This window comes from Pieris rapae, chromosome 6, assembly GCF_905147795.1.
Source record: "Pieris rapae chromosome 6, ilPieRapa1.1, whole genome shotgun sequence".
Taxonomy (NCBI): domain Eukaryota; kingdom Metazoa; phylum Arthropoda; class Insecta; order Lepidoptera; family Pieridae; genus Pieris; species Pieris rapae.
In genome coordinates this window covers 8,914,587-8,934,042 of record NC_059514.1, presented here as the reverse complement: position 1 = coordinate 8,934,042, position 19,456 = coordinate 8,914,587, and the positions used below count along the sequence as shown (strand labels likewise).

At 32.4% G+C, this 19,456-nt stretch overlaps 1 protein-coding gene across 4 annotated transcripts in view; it reads left to right on the top strand.

Annotated features, from left to right (window-relative positions):
- The window catches only part of LOC111002571 (inositol-trisphosphate 3-kinase B), a 56,759-nt gene that overhangs the window by 20,969 nt on the left and 16,334 nt on the right, over window positions 1–19,456 (top strand). The window contains exon 2 of one of the 4 annotated variants that reach the window (XM_045628767.1): window positions 2,680–3,125. In XM_045628767.1, the coding sequence (XP_045484723.1) occupies window positions 2,688–3,125 (438 nt within the window). In that variant the 5' untranslated portion in view covers window positions 2,680–2,687. Of the gene's footprint in view, window positions 1–2,565; window positions 3,126–9,152; window positions 9,791–19,456 lie in introns of those variants that run through there. The other 3 variants (XM_045628765.1, XM_045628766.1, XM_045628764.1) reach the window with 3 other exon arrangements.

The following is a 19,456-nucleotide window of genomic DNA, read 5'->3' as shown; positions in this document are numbered from 1 at the left end:
CTCATATTTTTATAAGCACACAAGCCGAAGACCGACAAAGAAAAATGCGGCATTATTTGATAGATAGAATAAATCTTTGAAAGATTAAAAAACAGAAGTATCAGAATCAAAATCAAATAGGTTTTGTGCCTACGCAAAAATAAAGTGTAGATAATTATGCAAATAATATTGTTTATTATGTTCCTTTTTTATTGGAACTATACGTTGCCTGCTGTTTTTATGGAGGTTACTAGCTACTAGAGTATCTACTCTACGATAGAAGTTGATAAACCGACACTGCAAATCTCGATTTTTGGAAATGTGTGATTTTAAAACCAAATGCGTAAAGCAATATGACGTCGCAAGCAAAGCAATATGATATTTGGAGTTTTTCCACGTTTCAAATTTGTTTAAATCACCCACTATCGAGACAGCGTGTCAAATGCTGTGATACACTTGTTGCAAGCCGCGGCGTCTTTGTCGGTAAATTATCAAATATGTAGGTATATAATACACCGACCGACCAACAGTTTATTCGCAGAACGTCACATTTTCCCAATCAACCTTGAACCTTATTTCTCTAGTGATAAAGTTGAAAATTTGATAACGCCCAAATCTCAGTTTGTCCAAAATGCAAGACGCAAGAGTATTGCAGGCTTAAGTATTGTCTTGCTCAAGTCTTGCAGGCTTCAGTCTTGGTATTGGTCTTGCTACGATAAGGCGGTCTTGGTATTGGTATTGGTCTTGCAAAAATGCAAGAACAAGACCAAGACTGCAAGACCAAGACCGATTTTGGGCAACACTAGGAAATATCAAAAAGGTTAGTCGACATCACTGGAGACCGAAGAGCTGGCAGCTACCTCGGACAAAGAATTAGTCTAGCTATTCAAAGGTGGAACGCTGCCAGTTTTTTCGGAACCTAACCTAAAGGGAATCATTTTAAATATATATTTTAGTTATTTTTTTGCATTACATTTTAAGGTTAGTTCTTATTAATAATATCGATACAATTCATTAAGGGTTATATAATATGTATGTACTGAATAGAACGATGTTGCTAAACAAAAACCAAATAAAAAAGGGACCACTCATATTCGGCTGTAAAAACCGAAAGTCGTAACAGCCGATGACGTCTTGAAGAACCTTATGCAATAGAATTCAACCGGGACCTTTGATTTTGGTCAATATAGCCGTTATGTTGTACTTAACAATATCGTAAACGGTTTTGACTATAATATTATCAATATGCGTAAATATCACAATCATAGTAGGAAAAGCTCTTATTGAAGCCTTTTAGTCGTGGTAATAGCTCGATATGTTTTAAATGATGTAATGGCATCTAAAATCCACTTGTCAATCTCAAAGTACAAATTAGTCCAAATTCCAAACAAGGTTCACATGACTGCGTCTATTAAGCCCACGATGGTCGATGTCAAGTAGTTAGTGAAGATTTAATAAACTAGGTAATGAATTTACCGCTTGGCGGGTGGTTTCTAACACCGGTGCCCACCCAGCGAGCACAGAATTAGAATTATGTAGAGTGACCATAATGCTTGGTTAATTAAAGATCTGTCAAAGTAACTGTCTTACCCCTTCTTGGAGAAAGTTTTTCCGGACATCATATGGTGGATAGAAAAACTGTGTCCTGTTTTTGTTTTCACTACAACTTTTTTCTATTTAAAATTATGTATACATTATATAAATAAATAATAATAAATACTCTTTCGTTTCTTGCTATTAAGTTATGTTGACAGATTAATTAATTATGATTTATTTATTCATTAAAATGATTTCAAGTGGTTAATGTATACTTGTCTAACCTAACCGCTCAAGTTAGAACGAAATGAGTAGTTTTGAGTAATTTTAAATTTAGTCACGCAACCTGAAATAGCTCTTGGACTCATATAGCATAGTTTTTTTTATAGTATTAGTATCAGAGTACGCTGGAATTTTGAGTTGTTGGAGGTCGTATCTCTCAGGGAAGACCCCCGCCGGTAGTCGATCCCACAGTTCGCTAGTTCGCAAAAGAAAATGCCTTGTGAAACGGACTGTGGAAGATTTCCAGCCATCATGGTGTTTCTTCGTACTTTTTTATTTTATAGACCAGATACATTTCACTGTTTTTGGGTAGTGTGAGAGCTAAACCGGATTCATACCGATGTTTGCCTTTACAGTAGAAGCAAGTTGCGCATAAGCGCATTTCTATAAAGAAAGAAAATTTCATTGTTGCACAGCCGCGATTCGAACGTACGAACTCAAGAATGAGGAACACACCATTAGGCCACTATGTTAACAGTGTTCCCAAATCGTATGATCAATAAAGTATTTCCGGTCAGGATTATTATTTATATTCTGTCGAAATTAATGTATCATTTCAGATATACACAATAAATTTGATAAGAATAAAAATTAGTTAAAGTCATAAGGTTAATTGTCAACTGCTTATTTTTAACGATTTTCCTCGTAACATTAAAATAGAAACATTTCCTTGCCATCCTTAATCTTTCATAACGCGTCACTGAGGTTTGCGAAGGTCATATTTCGCCGTGTCTTGAATATGAATCGCAGTAAATTTTATCACCAGCCATTAAGTATACGTAGTACAATAATGTCAGTATCTTTAGTACTTCGAAATGGCTTTATAGGAAATATTTGGTAAATACACAATTGGGTTTAGTTAACCTCTGGGTATTCACAAAGCATTACCAATGCGGGCGACCAAAATGACATCTCAACACTGTCGGAGCGTGACTCCGCCACTCTCGCGCGCGAGTTCAACAGATTTGGTGCCTCAAATGTCCCCGGACTTATCCCGGCATCGTGGGATATCGCCGGACATATCTTTAGACTTCACGCGCCACCGACCGCTGTCCCCGGATTTGTTAGACCGCACACTGTCTCCCGATCTTCCGAGACGCTCGCGATCTCCCGCCCGACCTAGATCACTAATGGAGTCGCTATTAGTGGCCAAAATGGAAGCTTTAAGCACCGGAAGGTTGGTGCGGACGGATTCGTTAGACAGCTGCAGCAGTTTTGGTTCAATGTCGTCGCTGCCCAGTGATGTGTGCCGTTGTGATGACTGCCTGTTGGGCATTGTCGATTTTTATCTACCGAATCCGAATGATTTGAATAGGACTTTGAGAAAGGTATGTAAGAGAATTTTTACACTTAATTCTAGTTATATATACATAATTTATAATAACATATTCGTTGTGCTAAAGAAATAATCAATAAAAATATTAAAACATCTATTTAACCAACCAAGAAATTATTAGATATTTATCTAATAATTTCTTGGTTTTTAGTTCATTATCGTTTATGTTTGCTGTTATAACAAGTATTTAGTCTTGAATTCCGACATCGCGATAATTTAACAAATCCATTAAATTAATTACGAGGCATACGGCATGCAAACATCATTATTGCATATTTCGTAAAATTGTAATTTTTTTAATGACGTCGATACTCGTGTCATTATTGTAAACATGTTCTTAATTTAAATTAAACCATAAAAATTGTGTTTTATGGACGAAACAGAAAATATATTGAAGTTAATTTCGTACGTGAAAATTTGAAAGCAAAAATAATATGTGATTGACAGGTGAATATTAATAAGCGATTTTAAAAATCGGTAATGGTTCCGGTACCTATATAATCACTATAATTTAAAAAAATGCAAAATGTCACAAATATTTTATGGCACACGGAAATCATAATTAAACATTTTATTACATAACTTCATCTCGGCTTACAATATGTAATATGCATGTTCGTATATGTATTTAAATATTTTATTTGCGGAAAAGGATATAATATATTTAGATATCCCGTAATATAGTATTATTTTTATAATATAAAGAAATATGTCGTTTAAACAAACGACGCTACATCAAAAAGCGTACAAAAATAGAAATTAGGTCATGATGACAGGTTATTTTAACCGATTTCAAAACCGAAGGAGGATTATAGGACATTATGAATTTGACATGTAATTGTACCAACATTATTCAGATGAGATAATTGACTTTGTAAGTAGGAAGTTCCAAAATGACTGAATTGATTCATAATGTAATTTGGGAGCGGTATTTGCTAGGCGCTTCTTAACACTGATACCGTGTGTTCGAATCCCGACATTGCACCAATGGATCCTTTTACCCGTGTGCGCACCTACAAATGAAATCAATACGAAGGCTGACCATCTAAAGGCTGCTGAGATAAAGAATAATTGATAATTTTTTTCATTTAAAATTTGATCCATGTTATCCAAGTTTTATATTATATCATACGTAACTTTTTAATGAATCGTTTTTGTCTGCACTGCCATCTAGTAGCAAAATGTTTCGGCTGAATCGGCATCAGTAATTTGTGTTAAAGTGCGCATGAGTTTTTAATATACTCTAAACTGTCGCGTATAGATGGCGCTTTTGTGCAAAATCTGACGATAAAACTAGTTATATTCAAAAGTTCATTCATAATTTTTACAAAGACTACAACGGTCACATTTTAATTAAATTAATTTATAATTACTATTTTTAATTAAGATTTTTGTTTTGTGTTTTTGGCTCGTTATTGTTTGGCAATCTCGTAAATAGAATAATTTTTAATTATAGGAACTGAACCGTAGTTTTCCAATTTATTTGATTGTATAACTATTTGCATAATAACACATAAAATATATAGATGAGTGTTTTTTGGCTGTTCACAAACGTTCTATAACTTAGCACTTCGTGTCGATAACGAAGGTGTAAATCAAAGAGTGAAAAACAGTACGTCATAAGAGACGAAGGTTCCATAGATCGAGAGATCGACACATCAAATTTTAAACCGTGTTAATTAAACCTTCTAACGCAGTGTTTCGGAACATGAGGCCAACGCCCCACAGGGAGCAAATATTGTTATTAAGTGGCGTTATTCGAAAATTTATTGAAGTTATTTGCAATTTGAAATTCAGTTTTCATTATATGTTTTGCAAACTTACTTGCTGTTGTGGTTAGTATTTTTTTTTACTAAAACCTACCATTTCAGTTTCATAAGTAAACAATTGAATTATTTATATTAAATGTTGAATTGTAAAATTCATAAGAATTCAGAAATCTGAGGCCAGGACATAAAGAGGTTGTAGCGCCACTGATTTATTTATTTATTTTATGGTGGGCCACAAAAATGGTTAAGCATCACTGTTCTAAGGAATCATTATAAAGAGTCTCTTAATTCAAAGTTTTTTTCGACTTAACACATATTTTTTGTTTGATTGACGTCAGTTGCAAGGTACTTTGACAAGCTATTGAGCAATGCTTTATATGGGAATACACCTATCTAAAATAACGATCGTTTGATTAGGAGCGTACACCGTTAGCCAGAGGAAACCTTTTACAGGCATCATGACGTATTTATACACCCAGGTTCAATGTCTGACGCAAAGCGAGGAGCTTCAATGAATTTTGCATTATTTCTCCACGGCTTAGGAATTCTAATTAGTTTCTATAAATAAATCAACATTCCTTACCACTTTGAACATTTAAATCTAAGCAATTACCATTTCAGGAGAACAAGGACGGACATATTTTTATTAGTTTGTAATTTAGCAATTCAATTCAGTTAAGGTTTTGAAAAGAGGTCATGATACATACTCTATCTCATGTTTTTTCCTCTTTCGAGGATTTTCATACTTTCATGGTCCCAAATTAAATTATAAAACTTGGTTTAACAGCTATTTTCTTTAACCATGTAAATATTCAGCCAATTGACGTGAACTTTAAAACATTCATATAAACAAATGTAGTTCTTATTGTATTTAATTTTAATATATTGAAGTTTGCACAATGGGTTTAAAAAAACTGTGACGAATCCTGCGCACGTCCCGTTTGCGTCATAAACACGTCACTATTCCTTTCCCTGCTTTCTTAAAATGTTCTTTTGAATAAAAACTGCCTTGCATTCTTACATAGCACAGTATATTAAGGACAGTTGGTATTTTGTTTTATAAAGGGTCCATCACGTAGACAAAATAAATGGTCTACTCTAGCATTCTAAACGCAGCAATTTACGAGCAAAACAGCTCTTCTTAGCTTGTAGAGACATTTATAAATCTAGATACTAAGTGGACTTAATTTTTTTATTCTAAAACACCCGAGGCAGATTAAGACATTCACTCTACACAAGTTATGTCAAGTCAATCATCAATTTATGACAGTTCGTAAGGTTTTTTTTTTACAATTTGCCTAGTTTACTACAAAATTACTCCAACGATGAGATATACTTTCCAAATACGCCCTGGGCTTAGTGCTACTATTATAAGTTATAACTAACATAAGAATTTTTCGTATATTTTTATTTTGTTAAATCGATTCGAACTTTTATTTCTGCAGCGTTGGCCTCGTGGTTTTAGTTTGCGACTCTCAACCCTGAGGTATTAGTTTCGATCCCCAACGATGCCCCAATGGAATTTCTCTCTATATGCGCACTAAACATTCGCACGGTGAAGGAAACATCGTGAGTAAAGGCTTGCCTTACTTAAAGTCGACGGCGTGGGCACAGGAGGCTGATCACCTACTTAACTATCAGATTGACATGATCATGAAACGTATATAGAAATCTGAGGCCCAGAACTAAAAGCGATGCAGCGCCATTGATTTATTTTACTTATATTTCTAGGTTTGACATTTTATTCGTATTCCATAAACGAGAGACGAACCAACTGATAAACCAGTTCTGTGTCATCACTTCCTTGATGTATAAAAATAAATGTCGCATCGAAGATATGAAGGCAATAAAAATTGCTCAAGTGTGTATGAATTGTAACGAGTGGAGAAGATTGGAATTATTATTGCTTACGAATATGGTGACTCTATATCGCTTAATTTTACAAGTGTTAATTGTTCAGAGTTTTTACATATATTGTTGGTACATGTATAATTTTTTGATGTAGTTAATTTTGGGCTGCTTTAAAAACTAGGTTTGGTGCCTTATTTATTAGGATCAAATAAAGGCTTTTAATTTGCTGGGGATAAAGTTCAGCAAAGCAATTTGTAAACACGTTGTAATTTAATTAAAATATCAGGTCCATATATTATATGAAACTGGCTTTTTGTCGTACTGGCTACAGACTACCTCAAATATATCGTCTTTGGTTAGGGATTCCAAATTAATTTTTTTTTATTTACTCATGCATTTGTTTTCCGGAAACGATGTTTCATTACATTTTCCCGGTTTAATTTTTTTGGACATCGTCAACTAAAGATAGTATCTGCATAGCTAGTTAAAAATGGGACGAATTATAAAAATTAATACGTATCATCCTTGTTTTTGAATAAGGTAATAAAGTATAAATAAATATTTATTTTACTAGTCTCAGTGAAGTACATGTTTTTAAAAAAACACATTTAATCATTGACTATTTGTTTCATCGAAACCGTATATAGAGTCGCATTTAAGGATTACATACTGTTAAACCCGGAAGCTAAGATAAGTAGGAAAAACAAAGAGTTAAAACGTAAATGTTTGAAAAATTACCATCAGTAAACAATTCCACTCACTTAAAAGTATGAATTATTAAAATGGAAACCTGTTACTTGTTGCCAAACGATGTCGTCAATGTGACGTTGTAAAAGTATTTTTATAACAATATTTGTAGACGTTACTACGCATTTTTCAATTCAAAAGATTCTATAAGCCTCTAAAAAGGCCGACACACTATTGCTAGGCCATGAGCCTATTGTCTGCCCCATGTTCTATAAAACGATTTAATAATTGATTTATTTGTAAAAATATATGTCCTAGAATAATTTGATGCATATACAAGAACTAGTATAGTTTTGAACGGAAATATGAGTGCTTAGATCGTAAGTTATTACAGATTACTTTGGCGGTTTGTAATTTTTTTAAACAAAAACAGCACTAAAGCAATAAACTAATTTAAAAACCTAAACTTTACAGTTAAAATATTTTTCACTCTTAGACACATTATTTCATAAACAGTTCATTGTTTTCAGAATATTTTTAAAATACATGCATAGACATATCATGACTACCTAGGTTGTATAGTTAATTTCTTAATTATACTTAGACCTTTCTCCTGCAATACTATCTGAAGAAAACTGAATAACAAATCTGCGTAGGTATATAAATCTACAATTTAGAAGCGACTCTATTTTATATGTAAAATTATTCGAAGATATATTGCAAACAAATAAATAACATCTTTATATATCTAATCGATTTGTATTGCATAAAATTACCGTTAAAATGCGTTGTAAATGTAATTATAATGCAACAGGTCGGCATTGGAGTCTTCTTACGTAACGAAGAATTTCGAGGTAACATTTTTTATTTAATGCATCGCTTGACATGAATGAAAATCATTCAAAACTAGACTATGAATAGAATAGCATATCTACTATTAATTAATTATTTATTGTAGTAGTATATTAAGTTCTCATACAAGAAATCTTTGGACTGATATGTATGCAGAGGTTCTTACTACCTCTAGGACCCTTACACAAATAGTCTAGAGCAGTAAGCAGTATGCTCATTTATTTTATAATTACTGACTCAAACTGGAAATTAAATTATTGGAAGAAATATAATATATCTGCGCCTGTTCAATTCTTTAGGCAAGTGGGTTACTGGTACATCGTAAATTTGAGTCAATTATTAGTGCACATCCAGGGTTCAGGGGCTAATACTGCACTTAAAATTACTTTAGAAAATAGTATCATTTCTTAAAATAAAGCTTTTACATATCGGTCATAATACTAAGCGTCATCAGTAGGTACTTATAACGGTCTTGGTATTATGGAAACTAATTATTACGTAATTAATCACCGAGTAATTTTGACGTCACTAGTTCATGTGGCATTATTCAGTATCGCAATCGCTCTACTACTTTGGTTAGTATATTGTATTAAGAATGAAATATGAGTTACTTATGACAGATAATTTAGTCCTTAGGTACTTGTACTATTGTAATGAGGTAACTTATTTGAATACATTGTAATAATGTCGACAACAATAGGGAAATTGTTATCAGTGTACGTCATTACGGACCTTGCTTAGGTAATAACTATTTATACGAATTTTTCTCCTTTACCTCCGTTCCAAGATGCCTATACAGCAAAAAATAAAGGTTAAAATTATTTAAGTCAACGTGGTATAAAAGTCAACAATTCCAGCGCGTCGTTGGCGCACGCGCAGTCGGCAAGACCCGCGGCTAACTGTCGCTCGTGTTTCAACAACCAAAAATGAGTACACAAATTATTATAGCGTGATAAATGTGTTATACAATGTCGTTGACATTCCTTTTGTGTGTGCCGTGATCAATATGCCCGAGTGTCCCGAATCATTCACATTCACTATCCCAATTATACGGTATACAATGGAGTCCGAAGACTCTAACGGAGCTGAACGCCAGCAGCCAGTGAAGAAAATGTCTCTACTATCGCCTGTGAAGATAGAAACGCCAGATTCCGGCAGACGAGCCTCTGAGCCAACGAGATATTACATTCCACCTCAGTGTATAAACAGACTCTCGCCAAGGACAGCAAGAAAACGAGACAGAAGAAATTCCAAGGCAGATGTAAAGGATGAAGTAAAGGAAACCTTCGGACCGAAGCCGTGTAATTGTGAGGACTGTAGATCATCCAGCCCATTGCCCCCTGGTTATGGTCCACCAACAATGTCCCCAGGATATGATCAAATGAAGAGTGCTCTACTGGATGTGCCATGGAACGATGACTTTACTGAAGCTTCTAGTGATGATCTGAGCTCCGAATGGGATTCGGACGTCCCCGAACCACCACCAGTACAACCAAAGGTAACTAATATATAAATTTTCCGTTAGCAAAAAATCGATAACCATTAAGTATTTAAAGAATTTTGATACAAAGGAATCGGTAATAAAGTCCATTGAATTGCAAATTTCGTAAGCAACTTGTCGAAATGTTGTAAGAAACATGTTTGGTTTAATAATTTAAGCTAAGGTTAGATGTTTGCGCGCGGCTTTGTCCGAAAATAATAATCAGCAAAATACATAAAAAATTATGTGGAATATATTAGTTATTTGTTGACATATACCTGAATTTAGTTGTTTTAAAAGAGTCTTTCAAATACTAGTGAAAGTGTCGCTGTTATTTTTGATAGATTACAATAGGTATTGTAAGTAGTTATAATTAAATACAAGTTTATCAGAGAACAGTTATCGTTTTAGAGATTATAACGTCAAAACACTATTCTGAATTATGCAACATTTAAACGATTTGAATAAACTTTAAGAAATTAATTTCTCGTTTTGTTTTGTTATTGCACAAAAAACCCTTTAACTTTTCCATAGTCCATATAATACTAAAGTTCAATCAATTGTTATTTTCGTCTACAGAACGATTACGTACGTCACTATGCACTAAAAATAAAAACGTGTAAAGACGTACATTCAATTAATTAATTAAATGTATTGGTTTTTATATTCAAACCATGTAGCAACAGTTTTTTGTTCCACTATCGTTAATAACGCTGTTGAAAAGAGATGTTATCTTGTGTCCCGCTCACTTCACATCCGTTGAGAATTTTATTTCATTACCTACTATAGTTAAATGTTAATGGAATAATTATTTATTTAAGAACCTTATATTTTAATACAAAATAACTACACTCCTTACAACCTCATGAAAAGGTAATTCATACATTTATTCTGATTACATCCCATGATTAGAAAATATTTTAAACTCTAGTTAAGAAATTTTATAAAAAAACGTAGAAAGTCGAAAACTGAATTTGTATGAAAATGATATGCAAATTTCGATTTCGACGTTTTACATACACTAATGCTATGACATCTTAATTACGTATCGTAATTTTTAAGTTGGATGGTGAAAAGAAGAGATACAAGAAACATTTTTTATCTATCTTTTATAGGTGTAGGTAAATAATAGGAACCGTCAAAATAAATACATGGTGACAAAAATATAATATAATGTGTTTTTCGTGTGAACTCCATAATTGATAGTTTCTCTTGGTCCGTCTATAACATTTATAAATACTAAATATGACGTATAAATGTAAATGCCGTTAAATCCGTCTCGTAATTACTCAAAACAAGAATTCGTATGATTCATATTTGTTTTAGTTACATCGGTGCACTAATTGGTGGTACTTCAATTGAATTGAATTGATTCATTGGATATGTATCATAATAAATTTTCATGTTAAATTATTAACGCTATCGTTGAAATACGTCATTTGAAAATTCATGCAAAATATAATTCTAGTTGTCTATACTCCATATTTCGGCCATACAATGCGCAAAGGCGGTGAGAATTTGGAGAAAAAGTAGAGAAGATCGTGGTTTGTAACACAAAAGGCAAAAGATCACATACATGGCCGTTCACCAACGAGATGGACCGATCAAGTGGAAAGACCTGTACACTATAAGAGAGGCGCTGGAAAGAAACCGGTGGAAACAGATAGTCCGCTCCAGTTGTTTGGTTGCTGACGGCTCTGACATGGGCTGCCAATTTAAGAGAGAATGATACTCCATAATGTAGTTTAGTATATTACTTAAAAATCCTAAATTGTCTAGTAGCTAGATCAACAATCTATTGAGGTGATTTTTTCAGACACACACTAACAGCTCACCATAGTAATATGTAAAGGATTATAAATATAAAACCCATGGACACTCACGCTGCCTTGCTCGCAAGTGCGTTGCCGGCAAAATTCAAATGACGCACATTTTATCTTCATAATCAAGAATTGTGAAATCTATAAAGACTTACAGACTCTAAAGAGAGTCAATATAGGGTTAGCTTATACCAAGTATGACATTATTGTTACTGTCATTATATGCTTAAATCGTACTTTGACTTGACTATCGATTGTAAGACTCAGTTACGCATACTATAAACGTAAGTTACAGTATGCGTTTACGCATGCGTTCACCGTTAGCCGGCTATGGCCCACTGCCCTTCTTACCACTCACGAATCACATTGTTTAATGTGAACAATCTCTAATACATAAGATTAAGTTCAATCAGCACTTAGCATGAATCACTTATGTCCTTTCGAAACGTATGTTTTACATACGTTTGTCTCACTTTTCGCCAAGGGAAGGATTTAGAAAGAAAGAGAGACTTAGCTCGATTGACTCTCTTATATCAGAAATTACTCTCTTAAGTGAAAAAGATTATATTAAGAATAACTAAATTGTCTCGATAAATTACCCATATATCTAAAAACGGCTTTCTTATGTAAAAATTACTCTTATGTCAAAAAATGACTATCTTATGTTAAAAAATGACTCTTGTATGTCAAAAAATGACTCTCTTATGTCAAATATGACAATCCTATTTCAAAATTCAATACCTTATTGACGTCTGAAAGACTGACTTTTAGCTAAGTTTTATTTCTGTATATTTCCATATGCCTAAACGTTGAATCTGTGTTTTCATCAGTACCAGAACAGTTAACATTTTTTTTCCCGATAACGAAAGACATTTCGGCTAATGTGATTATTTAACAGCCACTTAAATGCAATCACAGACACGCGACACAATCCATCTTACTGTTTGACCAATCTCCAACGAAAAATCACGTTTTATGAGTGTATTGGAGTCTCACATAAACACACACATTCCTCGGTAGGTATGACCTTAAACAGACAACTCTACAATAATAATCCAGTTAAATATAACTAAGGCAACGGAGCAACAAAAGCGATTATAGAACAGGACTGATGTCGTTGCATATTATTTACTTAAGATTGTTAATTATTAATTTATTAATTCCTTATCTATGATGTCATGTGAAATATGATGTAATGGTTGCAGCTCCTTACAAACGTTGTGTAAAACAAAAAACTTGGCAATTAAAGAGAGTCGAACAGTTTATTGCCACTTCTTCTCTTCCGTTCTACGCCCTTGATTTACAATAAATGTAAAATTAGAAGTATTTCATATATATTAATATTTTGACGTTAATAAATTTACATTTATACCTATGGATAAATGATTTTGAATTTGAATATATACAACACTTTCTCATTTCATGTAATAATTACATCGTGAAAAATCGATCGACTTTTAAATTATTGAAAGTTAACTTTCACGGTGAAAGTTCCATAAAATATGTTAAATTAATACATAGTGACATTACAAGGATTCGTTTGCAATTATGTGTGCATATCAACGAGAATATACATTAATTAATTAAATTAATTCGTTTCGCGACCTCGACGACTGATATATTAAGAACCACGTGGTCTGTCTGTTGAATATTTCTTATCGAAAATCATAAACGCTTACATTCTCTGTATTAAAATATTGACCCAGTTTTGTAGATCAATGAACTATAGCAGTAGGTAGAGAAACAATGTACCTAATATAAAAAAGCTGCTAAAAAGCAATTCCTAAACGAACAATAAATTTCAAGATGAAGGGCGTCGTATTTTTGAAATATTTCTTGATTTATAAATCATGTCACATAGGCAATAAACGAAATTTTGACGAATTTTGATTTCTAAACGAAAACGTTGCTAGAGTCTATGGATGAGATTGAGAGACTATCGTTTCCGAATTTACTTTTTCTCTTTTCTTCTCTCACTGCTTCACATGCGGATGCTTCGCTTTCGGATGCGTTTATTATTGACAGAAAAAGTACATCTAGATTCTAGACTAACATTCGCATTTTATACTTTTTTCTTTTAATTTTAATAATGAGGATCCATTGAGCTTGGCAATTCCCAGTAAAGAATTTTAGTATAGTGAGTCATAAAGGATCAACAAATTAATTTGTTTAAAATTAGTAACAAAATTCGGAGAATCAGGGTTGTCCTAAATTATACGATAAATGAACTCACATACGAACTGTTTCGTGCTAAACTTTGGGATGCCCCAGGTCCTTTACATAACACTAATTAATAATTATTGTTGATATTTCCTCACTAAGACGTATAGGATATGTTCTTAGAAACAATATTAAAACATGATCATTTATTTTGAACTTTGCGCTATTTTTGAACACCGTTTTGATACTTTGACGTTGTGTCTCTTATTAGACTCTAGTTCATTCTTTACGTAGGTCTCCATTTACGACTACCCACACACGCCCACAGAGTCATTGTAAACCCTGTTTTTGTTTAATCTTCACGAATAATAGCAGTTAGTTCAACTACTCTTTATGGGAGGTGATGTCAGCGCTGTTTATTAAATTTAATCAGAGCAAATTTGTTCAGCAGGACAGTATTTTTAATACTTCCACCTTGATTGTTTTGGTAATCTGTAAGCTAGAGTTTGTTATATAATTTGTTTATTATATAATCTACCTATGTTTCTTTGCACTGCCATGTATCATGAAATCTGTTTAGATGAATTATTGGTTGGTAGTCATTTTGATATCAGTCGGAGGCCTCCATCTGGAGTCGAGAGTTACAGTCATCTAGATATCTTCTTTTTTGCAGTGAATTGGAAAAGCATTTTTTACGGTACTATAAAATGGCGTCAGAGAATGTAATGTTTACCGATAAAAAGCCTGAATCTGTCTCTATCTTTCTATAACTTGATAAATCAATTTTGCAATTTTGATTCCAAAGGCTCATGTATGAAGCATGTAATGGTAATAAAAACTTGTTATTGCGGGAAGCTACTTTTCAATCCAGCAACATGCTTTGGCTCAACGATTTCTCGGTAAATTGTTTTTATGGAATAAGATGAGTATTGGCCCCTTATACGAAGTTATGATTTTATGATTCAAATTCTTACTAGATAAATGTGAAAGCTTAATAAATAGCATTCTCTTTTATTAAGCTTGTATTTTAAGTCCGTTTAGGGAACTGTGTATATATATATATATATATATATAATATTTATTTATCACATAATAAAATTTTACAAAGTTTGTTTTCGTGCCTTACTGCTTTTGATGTAATTCTTTTGTCTTTTGTCTATTTATAAATACCTGTTTACGTCTCCGTGCATTTTAACCTTTTTCTTTTTAGACTTTTTTAAATGTTAAGACTCGTCTATAATAATATGTTGTGTTTTTTATATATCTTTCTTTGTAATGTGTCTATCATGTTTCTTTATTTTCTGAATTACATAAACGATTAAATTCGGTTCCGAATCTACTATTGACTCTATTGTATTACCGTAAGAATGTCATCTTAAAAGTCGATTTGCTTTGATTCTTAGCATCGTATTTCCTTTTTCCTATCGGCATCTCATATTATTTGTTCATCATATTGTTTATTTATTTCTAGACCTCTATTATCCCGGATTTGTACGATTATTTATAGAAATAAACATCGGCGACGCTTCATGATAACCCTTGCCTCTGTCTGAGACCTTTATTAACACTGTAATGTAATTCCACTTTAACATACTCAATGTTGGGATTTACGTCATTAACTCTGATCAAAGGTTATATAATATTTAGTATTGTTACAAATATTTTAGCTACTTCTAATGTTTAAAATTTTCAAAACCTACATAGTAATAATGATAATTAAAAATTTATAATAAGGCAACTTTTACGCTGGCAGCATTTCCTCGCTGTATTGCGATACTCACTCGTTGAGCGAGGAAAGCACCAACTCTGGGGTCACCGGTATTAAGAAGGTCCTAACTTAAATCTTTTAATAGCACCTGTGCACTTGAATGCCTATAGAATATTTGTACAATTTAATTTTTCATTAAGTTGAGTCGACAATGTTCAAAGATCTTATGATGAGTCAAGAAAACAATACCTGCTTTTTTCATACAAGCACTTTTTAGCGAATATTTTTCTGATGATATGAATAATTAAACAAAAATATTCCTGGCAATTATTTAGAAAGTTAATAATATGAAGAAACTGAACTGGCACTTAATTAGCTGTGAATAGCAAATCTAATCATCAAAATGTATCGATATATATATACTGTATAAAGCGCAAATTCGGCCCCACATGTTCTCACCTCTGTGAGCCAGTACCAACTCCTTCCACTTGAATGTATTCAATGAAGAGCTGTTCTAGTCGACGGCGTGTATTATTCACAGGAGGCTGATCACCTATATACCTATGAGATTGACAAAAAATGATTAAACACAAATTTACATTTGGATTTTGGAGCAAAACGATATTTTGTTTGATTTATTCCGCAAAAGGACATACTTAATAAATATAACATGAAGCATTAAGGCATTTAGTTTAAAGAAAATACATTTGTCAGTTCTTTGGATTTGCTTTTTCGTCGTTAAACAATCAGTATAGTTCACATACTAATGCTTTCAAAACGCAGCTTTATAATCCACCTTATTTACCTTTTACCTCCACACCAGCACACACATCTACCTTTATATATTGAATTATTTTTATCATCTGTTTACAAGCATATATGTGCAGATTATTTACTGTATGAGCGCTAAGTGACATTTTGAATGCATCTAAAGGATTTATTTTATTTTTCTAAAACCTAAAATATACCTGGTTTTTTACGAGACGATTTAAAACGATTTAAAACATTTGACATACGGGAGTCCAACTCAGGGCTTAGCCTAACGCTCAGATAAGTTTACAAAATCGTGTTCAGAAAGATTGTTGTCAAACTTCGTAGTCTGGTTTACAGTGAATAGTATTTACTAATCTGTGAAGCTATGTCAATATATACTATGTGTATTTATATATGTATCTTACTACGTATAGATAGGAGAAAACAAATATCGCTCTTGTCATTTCTGGTGCTAATTACAATAAATGTATAAACTGATTAAATTTATGTTTTCTCACGTCATATTTATTTAAATTTATGACATGTGTTTAAATTAACCTTATTTACATGAATTCATTAAGGTCAAAAACGTAAGTACTTATTAATTATAGGCTTCGGGCAAAATGATTTCTTGTTATATGAACTTGAGAGAAATTTTTAAGTGTTTAATTGGAGTATATTTTTATCTGCATATTATGTTACATTATGTATGCTTGAAAAAACCTATATTATTATAAATTCATATAATAAATTTGCGTAAATTATATTAAAAGACGTCTGATATTTTGACTCCATCTTTACATTTTTTTATTTTTGCGAAATGTACTCTCTGACTCATTTAGAAAAAAAACATATTTTAATTATTATAAATATGAACCAACATAAATTTCATTCAAAATGCACAATAATTATATTATGTGCAGGATTGTTTTATTTTTTGTAATTTTTTTAATAAAAATTTACTACATTTTTGAATTTCACAAGATATATTTTTTAAAATAAATATCTAATAAATTAAAATCAGAGAGTACACCGCATATACATTGTTCTCGACTATGCTGGTGGTCTTTTTAAAAGGCAAGTCCATCGCTAATGAGAGGACCTGAAAGGCGAACATGCGCTCGCGCATAAATTTATTCTCACTAGCTGTTACAATGAATACTTAAAAACAAAACGACAACTTTTATAGAAGTGATGATAATAGGTATAAGGTATAATTACTGAAACGAAACCGCAGATTTAAATTAATACCATAGAAAACCTAATTAATCGTTTCATTCACGTTCATGACATTCACTTGTTAATTGTTGGTTACGGAAGATTAATTTAAGATTAATTTTTCAGGGTATATAATTTGGAATGATACTTAAGAAATCTGACGTTCTCTAACAAAAGACTGACGTTTTCTATGAATAGGAGTTTTTCTTATTCTCTTTTATTCATAAAGAACTGAATGTTTTTGAATAATATAATCTATTGTAGATATATTTATATGACAAACAAGATCCATGCAAAATCCTGTTTTTTATATATATTAACAATCTCCTATGAACTCTCCCTTTTTGGGAGTTGGATTGGGAGTATCACGCGACCAAGTCGTGTTGTTAATGTTGCATGTTATCAATAAGTTCAATATGCATCTTAATTCACACGACATAAAAAGCATACGAATATAATTAGCAAGCTTATCTTGCTGTTACAAAAAAATATAACGAACACAATTTTCTTAATGATTCCGTATCTTTATAAAGCAATGTCAACGCCAAATAGCTTAATTAGCCCTTCAATCAACAGTCTAGCCTCTTAACTTAACATCGATTAACAAGCGGCCTTAAATATATTTAGCCAGTTGATGAAACAGCTTGGCAGATGACTTGGATCGATGACGTTTCATTATTTGCCTAGACTCTTAATTTAAATTTAGTTCCACTTTCTGTCACTCTTCACACTGTCAATATGGCAAGGAATTAATTTTTTTAAGAAATATTTTTATGTTAGATGTTTCTGCGACATATATATATATCTTTATATAATCAGAATATTTTGAAAATTTAAAGCTACATAAAGGTAGTATAAAAGTGGAAAAAATCCAAATCGTTATAACATTAACTTGTGAGTTACAGGGGAATTTATTATATGAACTGCAATCCAAATATTCCATTGCTATGTCCCCGCAACACTCATAGATAATTAATTATTTAATTATATCCTGGTATAAAACTATTCCATAGTGACAGCCCTATATGAACGTCATCAATTGCGACCTCATTATTTTCTAATAAACACTCAGACACACATTCTGTAATTTGTACTCATTTTGTACTTGATCGGCTGACGTCAGCAGCCACGCGTCACAATGAACGAAATAATTAAGATCTCATTGTCATTAAGGGCCATATAATCTTAAGTAATTACCAATTTGTAAGCTATTATAGATGCTAACGTACGTTTATCGCATTATACTATTAAAGCGTTTTTTGGAAGTGATACTTCTAATGCCACTTGCAACCAGGTTGCGTTAAGCATTTAACGCAACCATGGGTGGCATGAATAAAGTGACCACTTATTATTTGAGTCAAAGCAGGACATTGGTTTTATTTAGGTAAAATAATAAGTAGTTGATTAAAAAACACACCTTTTAAAGTTATTTATTGAGAAAAAGTTAGTTGGCTTAAAAGTAACAAATTACAAAATATAGGTAGATTACAAAAATGTTTAGTAATATTTATCAAAAGAACGCATTTGAATAAAATTCTTGGTACGGTTTTTTTTATATTCTGCTTCAATTTAATTTTATTTGTTTCTGAAAACGGGACAAGTTTGCGTCCCACAGTTCATTTCGGGGGACACCGAGTCTCGTTATAGGGGAATAGAAAGAGACAAAGTGAGAGTGATTGCGTGGTTCTCGATTGCATGCGCGTAATAAGCAATGTTAATAAAGTTTATCCTAAAAGAACAATATAATTTCACTAAAAATCTACATATTTCTACCCCTTCCTTTTTTTCATTTCCACATTACAGAGTTTCACTTCTTCCGCGCGTAGGGACTCCACGCGCTATTTTTTATTATTTCGATTCTTAAACATTGGTTATTAATGATGTACTTTCAACCTACGAAGCCTTTGACTAGAACACAACTTCAAAAATTGGTAGACATTTATTTATAATGTCAATTAACGAAGAGTCTATCGTCAGTATACTATCTGGATACTTATTTAGGCTTTGGAGGCCATCTTAATATTT